This window comes from Solea solea, chromosome 19, assembly GCF_958295425.1.
Source record: "Solea solea chromosome 19, fSolSol10.1, whole genome shotgun sequence".
Taxonomy (NCBI): Eukaryota; Metazoa; Chordata; class Actinopteri; order Pleuronectiformes; family Soleidae; genus Solea; species Solea solea.
The window spans coordinates 4,839,043-4,862,904 of NC_081152.1; the positions used below are offsets into that span (position 1 = coordinate 4,839,043).

At 41.9% G+C, this 23,862-nt stretch overlaps 1 protein-coding gene across 4 annotated transcripts in view; it reads right to left on the reverse strand.

Moving 5' to 3' along the window:
• Nucleotides 1-22,610, reverse strand: part of LOC131446048 (electrogenic sodium bicarbonate cotransporter 1-like) — a 34,484-nt gene extending 11,874 nt beyond the window's left edge. For all 4 annotated transcript variants that reach the window (XM_058616975.1, XM_058616978.1, XM_058616976.1 and 1 more), the window contains exons 1-13: nucleotides 22,316-22,610; nucleotides 16,531-16,604; nucleotides 15,384-15,560; nucleotides 8,993-9,125; nucleotides 6,861-7,021; nucleotides 6,587-6,766; nucleotides 5,548-5,624; nucleotides 4,250-4,407; nucleotides 4,067-4,154; nucleotides 3,338-3,492; nucleotides 2,477-2,593; nucleotides 1,994-2,168; nucleotides 275-408 (exon numbers count right to left, since the gene is read on the reverse strand). In XM_058616975.1, the coding sequence (XP_058472958.1) occupies nucleotides 275-408; nucleotides 1,994-2,168; nucleotides 2,477-2,593; nucleotides 3,338-3,492; nucleotides 4,067-4,154; nucleotides 4,250-4,407; nucleotides 5,548-5,624; nucleotides 6,587-6,766; nucleotides 6,861-7,021; nucleotides 8,993-9,125; nucleotides 15,384-15,560; nucleotides 16,531-16,604; nucleotides 22,316-22,332 (1,646 nt within the window). In that variant the 5' untranslated portion in view covers nucleotides 22,333-22,610. The remainder of the gene's footprint in view (nucleotides 1-274; nucleotides 409-1,993; nucleotides 2,169-2,476; nucleotides 2,594-3,337; nucleotides 3,493-4,066; nucleotides 4,155-4,249; nucleotides 4,408-5,547; nucleotides 5,625-6,586; nucleotides 6,767-6,860; nucleotides 7,022-8,992; nucleotides 9,126-15,383; nucleotides 15,561-16,530; nucleotides 16,605-22,315) is intronic.
• Nucleotides 22,611-23,862: the final 1,252 nt, after the last annotated feature.

Consider the following 23,862-nt stretch of genomic DNA (forward strand, 5'->3'; position numbering starts at 1 on the left):
CTTGTAAAATAAGTTGCGTCTTGTCCAAGAGTCAACGAGGACAGGAAGCCAACCGCCATCACAATCAGGGTTTCCACAAAAAAGCTATTAACATGAGCCTCAAAAAGCTGTAAGTGTGACATATACATTTCTATTATTTATGATTTTGCTGTGCAAGGATAGAATCTCTAAAAAAAGACACAAGGTGCATCTCTCCTCTGGGGAGAAAAAAACTGCAGTCTATAAATAAATACCAGGCTAATGTGGCTGTTTTTTGATTAAAGTAACTGCTCACTCGCTGAAGTTGAAGAGGAGTCTTTCAAAGACGAGCACGGGGCCTGTGCTGCTCAGAATAGTCAGTGGTTGTCCGGCCAGCAGACAGAACACTGTTCCCGTCAGTGCTGTACCCAGGAAACTTTCCAACACTCCCTGCAACACAGCACAAAAAGGAAGTTTACACACCTCGGTACGCCTAAAAATATAAAAAGCAGTGGGCACATTCATATGTGCGAGTATGATTCTGTATCCACAGCCTTGGAAAGACTCTCTGTCAGCGTTAGGGATCGTTTTTTCTCTTTTTTGAAATCATCAATGGCATTTCTGCTTGCTCGGCTGGAAGCTTTGTTTTGTCAATAAACGGAGAAGAAAGAGGAAAAAATGGACGTTCTACTTCAGGGACCTGTGGGTAGGAGGGTTAAGTGAGGGCAGGGATTCCCTCTGTGGATCTCAGAGTGGGAGTGGGGAGGTGGGGAGGGTCACTGGGAACGTGGAGCCACGGCAAGGCCAACTAATCTGGATCTGCGGTTATTTACAGCGTAGGTAAATCCCCGAGGTCACTGCTCTGCAGCTCTTTGGCAGGAGGAGAGCGGTTGAATCAAGCACCTGACTCACTGTACTGATGTCAACACTCGGCTATAATGATGACAGTAGCGAGCAGTGAACGCCGGCATCCCGGCCTCTCCGTATGCCATCCTGTCAACAGCAAGTACAGCAGATGGACGAGCCTTTGAGCTCCAAATTAGCATGGATTACCAGATGGACTGAAATCTGTCGAATGTTCACCAGCACACAAGTTAAAAGGTCCAGTGTTTAAGAGTTAGTGACACTGCAGAGTGCAACTTTCCCATATAATCAGGGAACTACTGCTAACTACAGGAGGCCCTTGCATCCTAGAAAGGATGTAAACACTCAGCCATTTCCTCCTCCTTCAATTGTTCCTTCAATAGTGGCCTCTATAACGCAAAGCTCTTGTCCAAAGTAGGTATTAATGGTAACACTTAAGATTAGGGAACACATATTCACTATTAACACTATTAGTAATTATTAAGCACGTATTAACACCTTATTCTACCTCCATTACGACATGAATTAAGATTAAGGTGTTAATATGTGCTTAATAATTACTAATAAAGGTCTGGTATGCTACGTATATGCATGTTAGTAAGCACCTAGTTAATGGTGAATTTGTGTTCCCTAATCTAAAGTGCTACCGTATTAATAATTTATAATAATTTTAAAACAATTTATGGAGAGTACATTTAATTTCTGGGAATAAACCTTCCTAAATGTTACACACTGGATTTTGTGGGAAAAAACCTAAACATTTTGAGTTGGTCATTCATTGTGTTTTGGGTTTACATGCGTGTGCACACTGGTTTTGACATTCGATACATAAAAAAAAAAATAAAAAAAAGGAACAAAAACTCGCTGACCAGAAAGACTAAAAATAAAACAATCAATAACTCAAAAATGCTTTGTTTAGTACAGAAGGAGAGTTATTGAAAGAGATGCGAGACAAACAAACAAAGACAGATTATATCCAGATTATATCCTGCTGAATAAAAACTCTGGAGTTCTTCTACTGAGAGGTCAAAGTTATTTCAGGGTTCATCTTGTAGGGAAGTGGGTTTAAGAAGATCAGCTGCTTGTAACACTATCTCCACAGAAACAAGCGCATTTGCTGTGGACACAACTAAATAAAATGGCATAATAAGTCAAATGGGGAGCGGCTTACCTGCATGTTTCGCGTAGCGTCGCCGAGTAAGCCTCCGAACGTGATGGCGTTGGTGACCGTGCCCAGGTAGATGAACAAGATGGCAGACAGAGACTGGATATGCAGCGCGTCATAGAAGTCGCTGGCAAAAAACGGCAGCTTGCGCTTGATGTCAAGGACGAGACCGCCACAGAACCTTTGAGACACAAAGTGTGTGGTTCAACAACGTGGCCTTTGTGTCATGACTTCAGCTCTTCAAACAAATGATGTGTGAGCGGGAAGAAAAGTTTCCAAAGAAGAAAAACTTGTTGAACTTTTTCTTTTTTCCTTTTTTTTGAGCTGCTGTCATTGTTCTCCATTTACAGTATGTGTCAAACACTTCCTCATCAGAAACTTTCCAACTTTCATACTGCAATGTACAGTTCTATCTTTGATATTATACTTCTTTTATTCATCTATCTATGCAATAACTTGAATTATTATTAAAAGCGTAATCATAATTACCTTCTGGTGAACTGCAGTTCTTCCCCGACCTCGTGACCTCCTCCCCCTCCATGTCCCGCATCATGGGCAGTGTCGCCATTCATGTGAGGACCCTCTAAACCGGTGTACATGTTCTTCCTGCAAAGCAAAGAAACGGTCACAGACTAAATGTTGATACATCCAAGCGCACACAGAGAGTAAGAACAGTCTGTCGAGTTCCGTCAATCAAAAATACTGAAATATTATTCAGTCAACAAACTGGTATCCATTATACAAGTCGTTAGTTTTGTCAGGAAAGAAAACTTTATGCTTGATCATGCTCAGGACACAAGGTTTAGTTTGGGTTTGCTTGGGCCGGCCTCGGCACATTTGTAGCTCCATATGAATTTTTATTTCATATATTGTAGGCATTGACAGTCACTTATATGGTCATGTGTGTCTCTAAACAAGCAGTAACCATGGTTACATTTGTTTAGACCAACAAATACACAACAAGTCTCAAGTTCAGACTCAAGTAAGACTTGCTTTGCATCTTACATTATAAGAAATCAGCTTGATTAAAAAGAATTGATGCAACTTTCTAAATATTGTCTTTTTTTAATCTATTTTCTACCTTTATTTATTCAGGTAATCTCAAGAGAGACAGGTTTTCATCTTTGGAAGATAAACACACTTCATATTTCTAAACTCTGGTCTGGTATGACCACTATCTATTTGCTTATGACACATTTCCATGTGTATATTGCTCATATAATGGTTGTTAATAAGACCTTGTGTTGACTTAGTTTCTTGTTTCAAACACTACTTCTGCAAAATAATCTAATACCGAGGCTGGAATAATTACACATATGTTGGATTTAGACTGCGTGGATTAGAGCAAACCTCTTGTCTGAGGACGGCAGAGACTTGGGCGGCTCTATCCGGATGTCGGGGTCCCACTCGCCAGGCGGCAGGACGATGACCTCATCCAGGAACTCCTCGATGCCAGCCAACAAGTCCTGCCTGTCCTTCGCTTTGTAGGCAATGTCATGGAACACCTGCCGACAAACAAACACACATAAGCAGCCTTTTAGTAATCAGCTGATCAATAATGGAGCGCGCTCTTAAATATTCATCCAGGGCTTGAGAGCAAAAACACAAAACTGCACTAGAGAGCACTGACCACCAACTTCCAAAAACCCGGGCCACCGACCCAAAAAAAAATCCTCTAAACTCCCTCACAATGCAAATGAAACATGTGTCCGAGGACCATTTTGGGGACCGCTTAACAACCCTGTGACATCACTGTAACACGAGAGCAGCAGAGTTTAACTTGAGGAAATCCTGGAAACCACTTCCTATCCTGCCGTGTTGACATACAAGATATACTCTGTAGAGTCAAGGCCTGTGGGAACTGGCAGGCCAGGTGCTGCAAGGACTAAAAACATGACGCGCTGCTTGGTAACAACACAGGGGAGATTTGGATGTCAAGCAGACGAGACTGGAGATACTGGAGGCTGGAAAAAGCCTCCGATGGAGACGTTAACCTTCCCCCAGTGTCTGGTCTTTCGTTAAGCATAAATATTGTGGGTTTTTTCTTAAAAATATGAAAGAAGTATAGTGATAACAAACCTCATCTGACATCAGGGTGGCGATGGCTCGTCCAATCTCATGATAAGACTTTGCTTTACCTTTCGGGCCCAGCAGCACAAAGAGAAACCTAAGAACAAAGAAAATAAGATGTTTGTATACAGTTTCCAAAGTGACATCAGTAAGTTGTGCGACTTAAAAAGTCAGTAATGCAGTGTGCGGTACCTTGTGGGCACAGGGACCTCAGTCAGGGCCCCCAGCATGACGGCGTTCTGCAGACGAACAAACGCCACAAAGGGGGCGTCCAGGAAATCGACCTCTCCGACCAGCACGTTGGACGCTTCGGCATCGCGGGGCAATTTTTTCATGAACTTGTTCTTCAGCTGTTGAGACAGTGAGAGCAGGGGAATGCAGAGAGTGAGTGGAATACAAGGCACAGATTGTTCATTCAAGTTAGATTTCAAATTAAAGGGGGGTGATTAAAACAGGGATTAAAATATCTCTGCACCAAGGCAGGGACTGACGTGTTTTTATTGTGTCTATAAGCACTTAAGAACAGGTAGTGCCCTCCCTTTCCTGCAATTATTCACTGAATACACTGCTCGAATTTATGCCACCTAACAAACACAGTCCACACTGGGCTCATGTTGGATTCAGTGAAAGACACGGTGGATTACACAGAAAACTTACTAGGAGAGGAGATGATTAACTCAGGCCTTGGTGCGATGTCAAAGGCCAGACCATTCTAACAAACCCGCGCTTACATTAGCCGTCGCTGGAGTGTAATTCGAGTTGTTAACTGTTAAACTGCTTCATTGATATTTTTTTTTTTCCCCTTGTACACCCTCGAGCCAATTACCCCAGCTGTGAGTCACACACACAGACAAACTGTATGTGACTCGCATGACAGACGGGAGACAGTGAGCTTTTGTTGCACAGAGCTGGAGAAAGAGAGCCAGAGGTCTTATCTGACGGTATGTGAGGCTCACAAGCTCGTGCGTACACACGGGCCGACGCATGACCTTGTGTTGTAAATACAAGCCTGAATGATCACTCGTTACCCCCCCCCCCGTCACACTGGTCAAAATACCTGTTCAATCCCAATTTTAAATGGGTTTTTGACCTGTGGGAATGTCTGGTGAGAATTCATTCCCAGGTCAAATGACTCCACAATTCACACGGGTGAACTCTTGTTGGCTATAGTGTGAAAGCAAAAATGTTTACAGGTAAATCCCTTAGCGACAAATGTTTTAAAAAAAACTGTACTTTTTACAACTTTTATACAATGAAGGCAAATTGTATAAAATCTCTCCTACTGTGTTGTTTTTTTACTTCTTCCTCCAACTTATTTTGTTTCTTGTGACATTACATGGAGTGAAAAAAACACCACAGGGCAGTGCAACCACTGACAATGGGACTGGAGTTAAATGCGTGGTTCTTTTTGTTTGTTTGTTCCTTGGTACAACCACTCATTTTATCGTCTGAGGCTTCTTATGCCCAGTAGCTTTTCCTGAAAACATTACCTGATCCTTCTCTGGTTTGTCAGAGAAGTCACTCAGGCTGTTGGAGGTGAGGTTTCGATGGGCAGTGGTCGGGCTACCTGCAGAGAGGTGAAGACAGTGTTGGGATTAAAAAGGTCAGATGAGACTGCAGCACTTTCAAAGAGACATTACAACTGCAAGAAAGAAGAAGAGTCCAAGGAAAGACAAGCATCAGGACAGCACATGAAGAGAGTCAGAAAAGATTTGGGACTAATACCAGGTAGTCACGCATTCTGACAGACCAGGGGTTCCCAAAGTGGGGGCCATTAAGGTACTGTAGATGGACCATAAGGTCTTTTTTTTATTAATTTTGTTGTAATTAACCTTCAAATGACCATAAAATACCTGTTGCACTTATATGGAGGGATTATAACTTGCCAATTTATGGATAATAGACCCAAAATATTCAATGTTCAAATGTTATTTTCTGCCCATTCATTCAATAAATAATGGGAATAGAAATACTTGATGACACAGTTTTGTGTGTTGATCAGAGCTGTGATTTAAAGATTTGTTGGGCCTCAGATGTAGTACGTAAGACATGACGTTCTAAAGTTAAAGTTTGGAAATGGCTCGATTCAAAAACATGTCATTATTGAAGCCGTTCAGAAATTAAAGTAGAACTGAATTCCACTTTTCTTTGGGAAGGCGTATATTCTAGATGCCTTCAGAGGGAGTGCTGCAACCTCACTTACAGAGGTATCCCGTGCTGGAGCTCCTCGTGACATCACACGGTTCCTCTGAGTCTTGTGGGGTTAAACAAGGCATAGGGGGCTCAAAGGGGCTGCGTGCTATTACACCCCAGAAGCAGGAAATCGGGGGCAGAATAAACCCACAGAGAAGGAAAGAGAAAGAAAAGGAAAAGAACAAACAAGTTGAAAAGCTGCAGAAAAGACAAGAAGAAAAGGAAATTATTTGAGGAAACAAAGTACAACAGAACGTTGTTAAGAGACTTAACATGCACAAAGGTTTTGGTCAAGAGGGTTAAAAAAGAAAAAGGGTTTTTTTTGTTTTTCATTACCATTTTCCGGGTGGGAAAACAGTTTACTTGCACTGGAAACACTCTTGCCAATGTCCGCAAGAGAGCGCAAGTTGGACTTCTTGGTCTGGTGGCGATGCTTCCGTAGCAGCGTGTACATGACCTTCTCCTTGAGCTCTGCTTTCAACTGACCAGTCTCAATCTGGCTGTCGGTGATCGTCTCTGTCATGGGGCAAAGATTGAAGACGCCGAGTTAACCTCAAGTTCTTGAGAACCTTCCAGATTGTGCAGAACCGTGTATTCAAACACCACTCACCCACAATCTGCGGCAGTGTGGAGGCTTCCAGGTCCAGCATGATGGTTCCCTTCTCGATGCACGTTTTCAGTTCCATCAAACTGTGCAAGGACAGCGTGGCCACGTGAGGCTTACTCCAGCGCTCGCCTCCCTTCTCCACCTTTTCCTCAAACTTGATCCACCTGGAAAATGAGTAGGAAATGCATGGACCTGTGCAGCTGTACTGAACCTTGCCAATAAAAGTGACATTTCAAAGAAGATCCCGTATACCAGAGTGTGTGCAATAATAATCGTTCTTCTCGCTCTCATACGGGCTCCTGAAAGGTCACTGCATAATATAAATAAGCGTATACATCAGTGGATTTGAACGTGTATGAGCAAATATGGGCTGTGAACAAATGGGTTCTTCTTTCCTTACTAAAACAACCTCATTGTGTTTTTGAAGTGGTCGCACGGCAGCATAGAATTTAAAAATAAATGTCTAGACTTGAGAAAATACACAGCATCTGTCATTCACAGTTCCCAGACCAAGGATGGCACAGAGAAACAACACTTTGCCACAGCCATGGATACTTGAAGATCTTGAAGTTAAAATTGAGGACAAGGATTCTTTTTGACAATAATGCCACACATGGTACGAATACAAAGAGCCACTCTCTTGAGGCCTAAGGATGGGGTTTCCTCTTGGGATAGAGTATCTATCTGAATATCATAGACGAGCCCGTGACCCACCACTTTAGTGAGAGAGGAGCCTGGCAATGAAGGCACTGTCGACCTCGAGGAGTTATTTTACCTTCCTTTATATGTAAGTGACTCTTTCATTTCTAAAAGAAGAAAAGAATTTAAAATGCTGGCTACTGAAAAGAATTGCTTGTCTGCAGGCTGTAAGTTATTACCTCCGCTGAAAAAAGGATGTTTTTCATGCCCTGTCTGTCTGTCTGTCTGTCTGTCTGTCTGTCTGTCTGTCTGTCTGTCTGTCTGTCTGTCTGTCTGTCTGTCTGTCTGTCTGTCTGTCTGTCTGTCTGTCTGTCTGTCTGTCTCCTCAAAAACTACTTCAACCCATTTCAATGAACTTTTGTGGACACGGTGCAAGAAGGGACTTTTGGAGCGCATACCATCAAAAGCGACACTACCTTTTTTTGTTTTTGTCATTAACACTACTATACACACACACACTGGTCCAAAACTCAGAAACCTGGATTCATGCATTCATCTGCTTCTTCTGGCTTTTTTTTTCGTGCCAGACTAAGACACACGTTCATCTTCTGGTTGTTAACATCGCTGTTCGCCATGAATGTTTTAAGCAAATCTTGCTTTTGACAAATTTATTTAATCCAACTTCATTTTATTATCAACTTAAAATCATTCACATGCTTTCGAGTTTGGACCGAAGGCTCTTTGTTTCCCACAATGCAACTCAACTGCCAACATTTCACTGGAAGATTCAGGCGTGCTATGCGAATAGCAAGCCAATGTAGCCTGAAGCAGAGATGAGGAGTGGCCTTCAGACTCTCAAACTCCAAAGGTTTGGTCACCTTTAAACTCACTCAGAATAATAATAATAATAATAATAAAAAAAGATCACTTCAGGCAGTTTTTAAAACCAGTGACTCGCTGCTCTGTCTTTGTACTTTGAAACGTTTCCCCCTTAATGCGGCGTACAATGGTACAGCCCAAAAACTGTCAACAGCCCTTGATGTGTATAACTGGTTGTTCCTCTCTGTAGCAGAAGATCAAATTGGCTAATCTGCTGCTGGGAAATCAAAAGGAAAACCTCCCTCCATGACTGCAGTCACTCAGTGGGGAATTAACAGATAAGTGACACAGTTACAATGTTCCACTTTTTCAGCTGCAACATTAAAACCTGGTTTGATTACAGCCACTTCAATGACTCTTTGACCATGTGGGAGTTTCTGCCCTTTCCTGGTCCCACAGAGCAGGTATGACTGATCTCAGATAAGAAAAGACCGGGAGTTCACTGCAGTGCAGCCTGTTTCCCTACACGCACAGAACGTGATTATTCATAAGGGATTGTGTTCCGCTGACTGCACTGGAATTGTGAAGCAGGAAATGTTTGACCGCACGCTTAAAACAGGAGGGGGGGGGGGGGTTTGTGGGGGGTTATTTAACATTCACAGGACTCTGTGGCTCACCTGGCCGTCTCCTTCCACTCCATCTCCTGACCGTCCACAGACAGCAGCTCGTCCAGCTCGGTGAAGAGCTGAGGGGGTGGCGGGCCGTCATCCTCCTCTCCCAGGATAAACTTGATCCTCTCAGCTGGAGAAACTTCAAGGAAAACGAGACAAATTTATATGATGCTCTACCTGAATTATTAACAAACCAGCCAACTATTTCAATAATCAATTAATGTATTTTTTTTATTTTTTTTTTTTAGGTAATTTAACTCTGTACTTTATTTATTTATTTATTTATTTATTTATTTATTTATTTCGGTCATGACATTTAGATCACTCATCACATAACATTGCAGTTCACACAATATACATAACCGAAAGGGAAAGCGGGAGAAGCAAAGCTTAACCAGTCCCGCCCCATTATCATCATACATTTCATTTCTTTTTTTTTTTATTTTGCCTGTTTTTTTTTTTTTTTTTTTTTTTTTAATGACATTTTGACAAAGAAAACATGTTTCAGCATCCGGTAGCACTCAGAGATATAGTCTAGCTCTAGACAGTCAACTCAGACTCCATGTGTGTATGTACATGTGTCCATGGTGTTCCATCGCGCCGTTGCACCGTTTCCCCCAGTGTCTACAAATTTCTGTCTCTGACCTTTGTCATACTTTCTTTCTGTGTCAGTCTGTATCGATTAATAGTCATCTCTACATACTTCTTTTTAAATACACTCAGTTTTGCTGATTTTTTCATCTCCTCATCCAGATTGTTCCACTGTCTGACCCCCGTGACCGATACAGTAAAGGATTTTAATGTAGTTCTTACCCTTCTCTGCCTAAACCTCATGTTCCCTCTTAGATTGTGTCCCTCCCCTCTGTTCAGGAATAATGTCTGTAGATTGTGAGGGAGGTTTTTGTTGGCAGCCCTATAAATCATCTGTACTGTGCGGTATTTTATTAAGTCATAGAATTTGAGTATTTTTGATTTGGTAAATAGTTGATTTGTATGTTCTCTGTAACTGGCATGATGTAGGATTCTCAAGGCTCTTTTTTGGAGTATAAACAGGGGATAAGTAGTGGTTTTGTAAGTGTGTCCCCAGACCTCTGCGCAGTATTGTAGGTGTGGAGAGACTAGTGCGCAGTACAACAAGTACAGTGCCTTTTGGTTTAATAGTTTTTGTGCCCTCCAAAGTAACATTTGAGTCGAGTTAAACTAAGTGAAGTCATTTTATGGTGCAATAGTTTTTCACTTATGATTATCATTTCCATTTTCCACATTTTATGAAAGAAAGAACTAATAAAAATGAATTTGACAATGAAAACAATAGTTGAAGGGCCATTTTAATGCACTCCAACTTTCATACTTTCAACGTGTGGTGTTCAGATGCAGTGCTACAGTCTTAGTGATTTAATAAACATGGTTACATACACAAACCCAGACGACCTAGATTGAATATTTCATCATCATCATTGTATTAGGTTTTAGAAAAGTCAATGACAAAGACAGCTGCAACGGATGATTCAAGACAACGCTCCTACGTTTGCCTTCCAAATGCTGTCACAGCACAAAGGCTGGAGGAGTTATTTAGTCTGTAAACCGAAGGGCATTAGTTTGCTGATGGTAAAGGCAATATATGCACCTTAACGTGTTTGTTTTGGTCATAATGATCTACAAAGAAGATTAAAAAAAAACAAAAAAACTGCCTCTATACACAGTATGACTGATCCCACGGCAAGGGCGCTGGCATTTAAAACTGTAGTGCGTCAATTTTAAACACAAACAAGCTTCAGTTTCATTCAAACCGTCGTCAAATGAGCTCACACAACGCTGATCAAGCCCGTCAGGTCCCCACGGTGTTTGGATCTTGTGTCACACCACAACAAGCCTGCGTCGCACTCAAAAAAACCTGGTTGTTCAGCGGTTTGACGGCATAAACTGTATTGCTCGACGGGGCCCGTTTTCAGGAAAAGGATGCAGAATACAAATAACTTTCCACGTTTCTGCTCACAAAGATGAAACAGAGGCAGAACACCTACAAAAAACAAATCCCTTTAAGTTACACACTGCAGCTTTAAGCAGGACAGACAGACCTTTCATAACACAAGGAAGAACATTCCCTAGGAATGTTAAATACGACTTTCCTCTGTGAGCAGCAATCTTACATAAGAGTATTGATCACCAACACCAAATGTTCACTTTCCTCTTAACGCTTCCTTTCCAGAAAACTTAGAGACACGAATGCAGTCGTGGATGAAGTCACAGAACAACAGTGTGAGACAGACAGGTCGTTAAATATGGTTGGTTGTGAACTGTGACCTTCATATTCCTTTTTAACAGAAAAAAAAAAAAAGCATTGTGCAACTGTGAGGTGATGACATCGTGGAGGGTGGGGAGGACACCAGGCTATTTCAGCAGCTTTGTCTCCATACACGTTACCAGTGAGGATTCCAGAGGACAAAACCGTCAACAACATAATGTTCAGTCTCTGTAACCTCTTAATCCCAACCTGAGAGAACCTGAGCTTTACTTAGTGTGCTCGTTTTTAAAATAGTACAGTTGGAAGTGCTCTGCTGATGCAAGGGAAAAGATCTTTTGAATATTGAACATCGCCACATCCGATATTTGAAATAATTTCATTTATAAAGGGATTAATAAAGTATAAGATTTAGATTGAATATATTCTATGCATTTTAGTGCAGTGCACACAGTTTAAAAAAAAGCCACATGAGAGAGTTTTCCACTCAATCCCCACAAGACCTTTGAGTCGCTTTTTGGCTGACTTATAAACGCGATATTCTTTCATGTGGTGTACACAACACTACTCGCCTCTGAAGCCCCACGACTAGTGTTATCAATGAAAACCAGGCCTTTGTTGTGTGGTTACACATAACTTTGAATCAGCAGCACTATGCAAATACAGGAGGGAGGGCATAACAGAGGAACATCCAACGAGCGGACAGCTGTGTGTACCGATGTGTGCGTGTGTTGCGAGCTGGGAAATTTTAACGTCAGCGAACCAACACATCAGATTCTCTTGTGCTGCATCTTCACTGCACTGCATCTGCACTGCACTGCACTGCACTGCACTGCACTGCACGCCCACCTGTCCTAAACGTGTTCACACACGTCACCGCATGGGAAGTCAAAACCCAAGTTCAGAGCTATAGATGCGTGCCAATCCAGGAAACACAGGAAACGTTCAAGATCTTTGCAACTTCTGCTCAACTATACAATCTATGGATGAACAACCAAGCACTGTTTGCATTTACACTAATGTCGCCATGTTTGGACCATGAACACATGAATGATTCAGGGCTCAAGGAAGGATAGATCCATTTGTTGTTAAGTTACCCTATAGGAGACATGAAACTACTATAATGTCATAGATTTAAAACAATTACACATCACCATTAAATTATTATATACTTTTATATAAATTGGCAATTATCAAAATGTGCTTGCGGTTTTCTAATTGTTGTTGCAAACTGTAATTATGAATAACGAACTGTTTTATGTTCGTGTTTACCAACACACTATGGCCTTGTAACCAAACTACGCATGACTCACGCAGTGATCAGACAGGCGGCTACAATATCTACAGAGAGATTATTGTGAGCATCGCTCCATCATATCAGGCACCCTGAGATGACTCAGCACACGGGCTGGTTCACACCCGAGCATGAGGCACAACAAGGAGGATTACAGCGTCAGCGGGGAGCCAGCAGCGTGACAGGGATTATTTAAGTGCTCGTCTGCTGCGCGGAATCTCTGAAGACACGGTGATGTGGCTCGGTTAAGACAAGTGCAGTCCCCGGAGGGTGAGCATACAAGACGCAGAGGCCGGATTTTTTTTTATGTGTCTGGCCCCATCTAACCTGATCGTGCATCACTTCATGCGTTACAGTTCTGTTCTGTTTAAATCCTGATTCATCATTTTCCATAAAAGACAATAAAGTGCTATCGCACTACCCGAAACCAAAGGGGTGTACTTATCTGTAACTGATCTGAATCCAGTGTGTAAAGAAAACAAATGAAAACCGTGTTGCATAACTGAGCCACAGAATAAACGTTGTGCAAACGTGCAACACCAGAAAACGTCTGGACATCCTCTGGAATGTGCTATTTGCTATGATGAATGCACAGAGATATCAGAAGTATTTACAACAGCAGGAGAAAGTCTAAGTTATCCATGGGGAGGTGAATGCATGGACTCATTTAAACATTATCCAGAGATTTAAAAGGAGGAACAGGCAGGGAGAGTTCCAAAGAATGCTCGAAGGTACTTTTGCAGACATTTGTGTTTACACATGCGGTGAACACTTTCTTTTTTTGTAAATTGCAGCTCCACTGTCCCATGCCTGATTAGCATAATGTGACTCATGTTGTAAGAAAACCCAGTTTTGCCTGTTTTTTTAGTAATTCGAGCAATCGCGTCACCTCAGCATCCGCAACAACTATTCTGCCTATTCACCCTGTCAGTAACATGTTCTATACACTAGAAAAGGTGCAGGGTGTAACATTCTGGAGGCTTCTTTTGCAGTATGTATGTCATGAGTGCGATGTCCTGTTCTTACAACAGAAAACCCTGCCAGAGTGTGCGCGGTTTTGAAGCAGAAGCTTAATTTACAACCCATAAAAAAAAAAAAATAACCTTTAACCCACAAAGAAGAAAAGGATAGAGAGAAAATATTTGAAAAGTCAGAAAAAAAACATTCAAAACAATGAATCCATTAGTAAATTAGTTGACAACTCATTTATATAAGATGTCACTGATTATTACTGTTTTTTTCAATACACACTGGACCTTTAAGATAAAGTATATCTTGTTTGTAAAGATACTAAATGCTCTTTTTCTTTTCAATTTGACTGCAAACAGGCATCTCTACTGCACATATTTGATCAGAGCTTTATTTGAACTGTTGATAATCTATTCCAAATATCACTGGAATTACCAGTTCAGAAATCCTAATTAGCATGAGCGCACTTTAATGCGACAGAAGCCTAAAATTGCGTGCTGCTGCCGTCTTCATCCACACATGCCTCGATGAGCTGGGAGGTAAATCCCCGCATTTCCTCCAGCTCTTTCCATCTTTAACCCAGTTTGATACTATAATGGTTACCTCAGGCAGACAACATGTGTAAATAACCTCCAATTAGGATCATTTTCAGTCTCTGCCGTTTTCAGGTGGATTCCACGGCCGTCGTAATTGCACGTCTTGCAAATAGCGTTTAGCCCAGCTGTAATGTTTGGTGCCGTTAAATGAATTAAAAATAAACCACCCAAGAGGTTTGTGTGGCGACACAAACCTTCATTAAGGCTTAGAGTTACAGAATGGAGATCCCCCCTCATAATCAAATGGCTCATTCACTGAAAACTGACACTTGTGGCTGTTTGTTTTTGAGTTATTCTTGTACATGCAGGAGACATACGGCTTCAAACTGACCTATATCTAAAGGCTCTTTTGTAAACACAATTCCTCCTTGAGAAAATGATTTCAGGATTAATGCCTGGTTTCTAAGCTTCAGTAGAAGACATCTGGTGTGTTTTCTCTATCGTAAGGAGGAGGCGGCTTATGACAATCTTTAACATGCACTTTGGCCTCTCTATATTCTGATCATAGGATCCTTGTTTTTGTATTAATCTTCACGGCGGTGACGATAAAGACGTCAAAATAAAGCTTTTTTTTGCCCCTCAATCCTGATCCGGTCTTTTAACTGTTGAATATCTGCGGAGACCCAATCAGTGACTTGCATTTGCCCAAATAAGAGCGTTGCAATACCTTTTTAGAAAGATAATTGTAATGCAAGTGAAAAAAATAATATTCCAGCTGCTGCACGTAACTCTGGTAGAGAGAATGGGAGAGAAAGAGAGGGCAGGAGTGTCTCTGTGTTGTCCTTTAAACATCACTGATGTGATGGTTCAACAGATGTTACTGTATATATTCTATATAAAAGTGCAGCTGGTGTGAGAGATCAAGTTTGTTCCACTACTTCCTTTTTCTTTTTTTCCTTCCACTCAATTTTTTTTTTTTTCCTAACTTTCAAGCCTCTGGGAATCCGTTCCCACTAAGTGCCAGAGTTAATCATCCCGGCGACAGTTAATGCCACCGTTGTTTCTACTTTACACACTTTAAGCCAAACCGAGTGTCATTTTCAGATTAGTATTCAACATGTTCTCACCCCCCTGGCCTCCTCCCCCCCCCCAACCCCCGCACCTCCATCAAATCTGTTGAGTGGAGGTTTTCTGCCTGATGATTTCTTGTTCTCTTGGGTCGTCACCCCACCCAGGCCTCCCTGCTCTATTTGAAGAACTACCTCCTTAACTACAGGGGCAGCATCTCAAGAGAGATTTATACATTCATAACGTGGCTGTGCAGCAGATGCTGTTTGAAGTTTCATCAGAACTCACTGAGAGGCTTGAGGATGCTTGTGATGGCTTCATCCGCCGTCTCCCCGTCGGACTTGTTTCCCTCCGTGCCGTGCTCCACTCGCTCTCGCTTCTCCTTGTGGCTAGACTTGCGCCTGTGTCGTCGCCTGCGGTGGAAGCTCTTTGGAACATGCACGCCAATGTAGACAGTGTGGTGACCTGTCACAATACAGGGAATGCGGGTCAGGTTACACTCATAAAAATAATTAAAAGCACATCACCGTAACGACTGGTTCGCTGCCACACCACTAGCTATGATCTGGTGACAAAATAACAAAATAAGACACATCTCGTGTGAAAACGTGCGCGTCATGACTGTGAAACTCAATAAATGTCAACTACTTCCCTATGCTACCGCTCATACAGGAAATGACATGATCTCTCCAGGAAGTAATTACAGAGAAAGGAAGGGGGGAAAACGCTCTCAACTGGAATTAACTCACCAAGTTAACTACACATTTTCCCCATTCCATCATGGATTCCATGCACATGTCTTTGTGCGACTGATCAATAACTGCAAAACTGTTGTATTTGCAGTCCTGCTTACTGCAGCTTTATGTGTACTTTGTGAGATTTGTAATCTGTAATCCAGTGACTCTCTTCAAGGCATATATGTATCGTCGGATTACGATTCAAATAGTCACTGTAACTAAACTCATTAGCCAGTATTTTGTATTCTTGGGTTAAAAAGGCGTCTTTTTGACACGTCACTCGTCAGCTGTGCTTCTCATCAAAACCAAAACACAAACGATGTGCACACAAGGACATGCAGACAACTGCTGCTGATTTCAATACACAAACAGCTTGACATCATGCCAGACATTCTGCCGTGGTTTTCTTTGTGTACACGCACAAGTGTTGGTTTGTGAAATATGTCAACGTGTCAGCGAAAGCACGTAGGCGTCTCCAGAATGAATTCTTCTTGTGGCTTTAGTTTAAGTGAACAGGATTAAAAAAAAAAATACTTCCTGCGCAGAAATATTACGTTATACCGCACGCATCTGTTGCCGATACTGCAGGGACAACGAATGACGCTTCGCTTCAAGAGGAAGCACGGTGAATTATGTTAAGTCTTTGTCTGGAAACACATGGATGAGTCACAGCACGTCAATCAACGGGATCACCTCACCTTCAACTTCCTCCTCATCGCAGACGTGTTTGACGAAGGTCGCTCCTCTGTCCAACACGGCCTCATCCTCCACTCTGTTTAAAAACAAACAAAAAGAGAGAACCGTTTTTGAGTATGCAAAACCAGACTCAACATTTGATCTGCAGAAGAAACTAAATCCTGACAATGACTCAGAACCTTGTCATTCACTCACTTATTCTGAACCCGTCAACCTCGTAACAACAAAGGTAACAGCGAGGGAAATATCGGTGCTTCATCTTCACATTCACTTGTGGTATTTTAAACACATAAAACAATTAGAAATAAACACGTGTAACTGCATAACAAGAGCAAAAAGCAGTTAACTGCTGCATTGTGGATGTGACGGCCCCGGACTACTTTCACATCGCCGGCTCGTCCGCCTGCATTCCTGAACACATGATCGCAAAATAAAGAAAGTCAATTTTGTGACTGAACTTTTAATGAGTGCAAGACGAACGCGCGCTCAAAATACTCATTAAGTCATTCACACCGGTTCTTCAAGTTCACACACAATCACAAGGCCGTATATTCACTTCAAGGCCCAACTGACTGACTGCATGACAAGAATTTTCCGTTGATCATCAAGTCTCAAGCTCCCTAGGAGATTGGAGGAATATAGATATAGATGAACATAGATATATACTTGATTTTCCCAATTGGAAAAACAGTCTTGAGCTCAACAAGGTTAGACCGATTAGAATACAATACCAGGCATAGAAGGTGCACTAATAAAAGAAGTTATCAGCGGCATAAAAAAACATGCGGCATACAGATTAACAAGCCCATAAATAAATAAATAAATAAAAAAAGGAAAGAATTGGCCTGAATTATAATAACTGTATTGTCTGAGGGGAGAAGCTCATATTGACATTGCAGAACATGGTCGGCATCACAGAGATTTCTCTGTGTGCATGTTTAAACTTCACACACACACACACACACACACACACACACACACACACACACACACACACACACACACACACACACACACACACACACACACACACACACACACACACACACACACACACACACACACACACACACACACACACACACACACACACACACACACACACACACACACACACACACACACACACACACACACACACACACACACACACACACACACACACACACACACACACACACACACACACACACACACACACACACACACACACACACACACACACACACACACACACACACACACACACACACACACACACACACACACACACACACACACACACACACAGGTTAAAGACAGACTCAATCTTTTCAGACCAGTCATTTTCATTGCAGCCTAGACTAAGTTTGTTGGCATGGATTAGGAAAATACAGAAAAGATCCCCCAAACTCTCCAACACAGCACTGGTAAAACAATACATCCATACAGTAGACTGATCCAACTCCAATCCCATCATACACTACTGTAATATAGGTGCACATGGAATAACACAGCTATTTGGATCGTTCCACGCCGGCTGGTCTGAAATGTAAGAAGCGTGTCAGTATCAAATTAGGAACTCCTCTGTCATGGCTAATCTGACCGACCTCTTTATGAGAACAGACAACAAAACATAAATATTTGATTTAGGATGGCAATCGAGAATGTTAAATGGTTAATAAACATGTGAACAGTTTCCACTGGCTTCCGAAAATGAGGGGATGGCAGAGTGTAAACAAAACGACTCAAATAAACAAAGTCAGGAAGGATACAACTTGTTCCTCTGCGAGCTCATCTGAGCGGTCCCAGAGGATATGCTTATCTGGCCTTGAGAGAGATTGAGGAAGTCTATGATTGCTGATAGACGTGATGTTGTGCCACCAGATTCAAGATCAAATGAGTGATGAGGGCTGGCTGGGCCTCGTGCCAAAACTTACAAGCGTTACTAATGCAGTGATTGGGCCTGTGTTGGTGTCTTTTGTCGCCCACTGTGGCTTATAATAACGGAGGTCAAGTTCCCACACGTTGCCGTGGGGAGAGGGTCAACTATCACTTAACTCCAGATTTCTGCACAATCTGTTCTGCTCGCCTTGGGCGCTATCTTTTTTTTTTTCCCCTTAGGACAGACCGTACAGAAAATAACAGCTTCAGGAAGTGATTTTGTCACAGAGTTTGTGACCTGTATCTCACACAGATACACAGCAAGCCGGCCGAGAGGAAGGAAAACACACAGACGGAGCAGTTTCCATTTGAGCCTGCCTGAGATTCAGTGACATCCAACAGTGAGAATGACACTGTTCTTTATTTGTGTAGTTATTCTCCCACTACAGGCTACTGTAGACGCATGGCAGCACAAGATGGCCGTCAAAGGTACGTATAAAATGCTTATTTTAAGGGTATAAAAAAAAATCAGGGTGGCTTATTGCGACATTATCAGCCCAATACAGTCAACTTAGCTCTTAATTACACCTGAAACTGATGCATTTACTGCCAAGCTATAATCAGCAATTTTAAAAACCTAACCCTAAACCCATGTGCAGCCCTCGCTCATATACTGGCCGTATGATGATGGTGGTGCATGTCTTTTTATAGTGAAGAATTTAAATGATATAAATTGGATTTGACTTCTTACCGGTATCAATCCAATACTGATATGTTGTCCGGCATCGGCTCATCCCTAATAAAAGGACACTTTTATTCAACTTCTGCCAATAAACCCTGCAACATGTTACAAATTTAAACTTTATTCTAGCACTACATGTGCAATATGTTTGGAGGGATTGGTGGAAAGCTCTAACCCTGTCAGCAAAGTCTCAAAGATGTTGTCTTTGTTTTGCCTTCAGAGTCCAACTCTATATCTTGTGCATGAAAGCACGAGGTGGATAAGATCCCATGTCTCCTCGTAGGAGGTTGTAAATTCTGGAAATCTTCCTGATCTTTTTCATTTCCTGCAAACGACTTCCACCACCTGATTAATTAAAAAAAAATGTGAATCAAAAGCTGGATGAGGGTCGGAGCGGCCAGCTGCATCCATGTCACACTGGTGAACCTCTCGCTGCTCCAACCTCTGTGTGACCTCATGAGGCTGGATAAACCTGTCTGTGCGTGAGGAACCAGAATCAGCTGCTTGGGGATCAGGGATCATTGCCGTGTCTTTACAGAATGACGCACCCAATCCAACCAGCCAGGTTCAACAAGCAACCCACCCCCAACGCAACAAGCAGCTGGTTTATGAAACTTAAAGTCAGTATAGTGGCACTCGAGGGTTTAGTCCTGGAAGGAACAGAAGCAGTGCTCGGGTTTGATTCCGTCCCCTTTCAGACTTGACTTGGATAGAATTCACTTGAGTGGGTTAATCATTTGTTTGTTTGTTTAAGCTGCAACCAACAATAATTCAATTTTCTAAGCTCATCACTTGTTCCATAAAACCACAGAAAATGGTCAAAGTGATTCACAGAGTGACATTTAAGGTTGGGGAACAAGATTTCCAACTCACACTGGGGAGAAAAGAGCCAGTGAACGATCTGCGTCATCTACTTTATACATACTATATTTTCATTATTAGATGTAGACTTAAATATAGATTTGATTACATTTGAATGAGCCAATATTAATTCATAAAATGAGATCAATCCAACCTCGTATCCTACAATAACTTGGTAGCATGACAAGATCTTGCTACAAAAAAAATCAAAAAAAAATGGGACAAAAGTTTTAAATTCTCACAGAATAACCTAATAATTTCCTTTTTTACTCAAATAACCCAATTACTGGATCAGAAAGTGACTCGAGACCTGTGAATTAAATTCAGAAATGTGTTGTTGAGTGTTGGTAGTCGTAATGTGTTGTTTTATGCCATAGTTAATTATAATTAACAGTCCCATCTCTCAGGTACACCCTGACTTCTGGAAATTCGTCTGACCACATTGGAATGGAGAAGGAACTGAAGGACACCCAGTTACACATTGCATCATTCAGCACTGCACAAAAGCGCTTTCAAGTTTTCCAGTCAGTCATCCAAGCAAACATAATGACACATAAAGTGGAGAGAGACACTTCCCCATAGCTAACCAGATTTCACAATCTCAAGAATCGGCTTGTTTTCAAAAACAAGCCGGCTGCCATTGTGCTGGACAGACATGATGACGGGTCACTTTCAGGCCTCACTCAAGCAGAAACAACACTTTCCGTTCATAGAACGTTTTCCACGAACTGAAGAAAGAAATGTCTTCATACACACAAAAAGCAACCCAAACAACTCTAAACGCTGTAGTGTATACGCCAGGCCTGAATGTGGCGCTGTAACGCTGCCACGCGATGCACCAAAAAACGGAGAAGACGACGTACAAACTCCAAACACAAGAAGAAGATGCAGGTTAAGGATGGTGTTTTGAGATTTTAGGGCTCATGGAAATGCCAGTTTGCAGACTTGTGTGTGTGTAAACGGGCCTCGTGTTACACTACGGTTACTCAAGGGTGCTGCAACAGGTGCAACATCTAGATGCTTGGATTGTGTCAACTCCTCAATCTACACTTTTATGAGATCCCCTTTGAATGTTGTGATAGTTCTGAACAATTACACCATGACTTGCTTTAGTTTGACATCATGAAGGTTCCTTTGGAAAGTGCGGGGGTTCAACAAGGTTGGCAGTAGTTCACAGGGTTAGGGCTTGATGTATGCAGCAGATATAGACAACACAGCTGTGATTTGTTATTGTTTTGCCTCGGTTTGGTCTTCATGAACATTACTTATACGCTGCATCCTCCCTCGATAACATCAGACCTGAGCAGTAGACTTCCCTTCTGAAACTTTGAGGGCACTTGTTTTCAGAAAGACTCCATCCTGTTTGCATCAGCCTACACTACAGCTTGAACATATGATCTTAAATGAAAAATAAGACATTGTGAAAGGCAGATACCCAGAGTGGCCCCAGTCTTAATGGGGCCCATGCCACTTGTTTGCTGCCAAAAACACTTCCGAGATTGAACAACACTGAGTAAATATGCGTCTCCAAGAGTTAAATTCCTGCATTACAAAATGTTATATATGAATTTAGAGAATTGGGGGTTCAATCGAGAGCCCCTTTGGTCCCCTTTTGCCTGAGGCCTCCTAAAGTATCTTGGAACGTCCCTGAAAGCCTCCTCCCAGAAAACAGTTGCGGGGGAATTTCAGCTGAGATCCACTGAACTGGCCGCAGATCAAACAGCTGATGACTTTCAGCTGCATGTCAGGAAAAATTGGTGCAGACACAAAAGACGGGTTTCCGTGCGTCATTGCGCAAAGCTCCGCGCGCACGCTGACCCCAGCGTGTGCATTTTTGGGGTGTCAGCTCATAGACCACATGGTCTGCGAGTCATCAGCTCCACGCAGCTTTGCCTCAGCAGAGAGAGAGAGACACGTTCCCCGGCGCTTGGCCTGCGCTCCCCCGTGTGTCGCTCTAATGGAGAGTGACAGGTTCGCGGAAAATAAGATTAGCAACCGTTCAAAGCCACTGCGGCTTCTCCAGCCACGAGTGACGTGACACAGGTGAAACGGAGACGGTTTCCTAACGTGATTAGGAACTCAATAAATAGTCCGCACAAGTTTCACCAACGTGGAACTAACCAAAGCCAGCTGTATGAGCCACTGATTTACGCACACAGTGTCCACGTAGGACGCCGAGTCAACGTTTGACTTGAGACAAAAGATTACAACCCTGACGCCTTTCTGTCACATTTTCACCTGGCCAGGAAGTTGCAAAGGTATAGTTTCGGTGTGAGCCTGTGCGTAACGAGTGGAACAAGGAAAGAGGTCGTAAAACTTACTTCTTGTCGGAACTCATGGTGACAAAGTTCTCCTTCGCAGATGGTCACAGTGTGGAGTCACTCACTCACTTATCTCTTCACCTCCGCGGCGCTTTTCAGCAGAATAAAGTAACAAAGAGAAGTCCAGCTGGAGCCTCTGCCTCGCTTCACTAGTTCAACTCGCTACAGCTCAGACAGTAACGTGAGAGACTCAGTCCTCACAGCATCACAACATGCTGCCTGAACAACATCTTGCAGAACAGGGTTCAGTGTGTGTGTGTGTGCGTGTCGCTGTTCAGTGTGGAGAGAGACTCGGGGATCGCAGCGTGTCCTTCTCCATATTTAAAGTGTCATCCCTCCTCCTGCGTGACGACACCAAGGAGGAGGAGAAGGAGGAGGAGGAGGAGGATTCTTCTAACCTTCAAGATATTATGTGTCATGTCAAGCCATAACATAATAACCAGGAATACCTGATTTATGGGAAGAGCGTTTCCAAATCACTCACACAACTTACTTCATTTCTGATCAAATCTACAACCAAGTCACAAACAGTCAAACATTTTACTCCCTCTCTCCTAAAACCCCACCAACATATGAATGTAAGTATCTTTATTTCCTGTTTGTACTTTACATTACCCCCATTTTCTTCCTTTGTGGTTTATTTATTTATAGACTTTTATTTCAGTTATACCCCATTTTCTTTTATTCTAGTTATTTATTCGTCTTTCTTTTCTATAGGTGCAGCAGTTTGTCTGTAAATGATCAATTAAGAAAAAAAATGTGGAGGGAAGGAGATTTTATTTGGTTTTATGCAAATCTATTAAATAAAAACCTTATAAGAAAAATGCATTAAAACTTTAGACATTTGCTCCCTTTTTACTCTCCTTCTCTCTCCTAATTGACTTTATATCTATCTATCTATCAGCCAAAAGTGCATTAAATTAAAGTAAATATTTTGAGGAGGGTCCTCAACTTAAATATTGTATTTGTTTTTATTTGAATCTATTAAATTATAACCTTGAACACCTGATTCATTTTCTTCTAGCAAAATAAAAGTATAATTATCACATTACTCCCTCATATACTATTAGTTCAAAATCTATTAGGCAACAACAACAATGCATTCACATTGTAAACATTTATATCTCCTTCAAGTATCTTGTTTATTTATTTATTTAGTCTTTTGTGGCCCTTACATTACATTCTTTTTATTATTTATTGACTTATTTGTTCATTTTCTTTTGTTTGTGCTCAGAAGATAAATTCACAATGTAGTAGTTTCACCTGAGTGTCTGAGTGATTTCCTCCATGGTTTTTTTCTTAGTTTCAACATCCACCACGACCATAGGAATTCTGTTTTTGTTTCATTCTTACATGCCTCACCCAAGAGCACACGTCAGACCTGCTGAAGCCATGCAGCAGGTCTTTCATTTCTCTCTTTGTTTTGATTATTATTGTTATTCATTTATCTTTCTATTTAATTGAATATAATAAGTGATTACTTTTACCTTTATTCTCATGTTGCCCAACCTTACGTTCTGCAATTTTTCACTTAGGTTGTTTGTAAA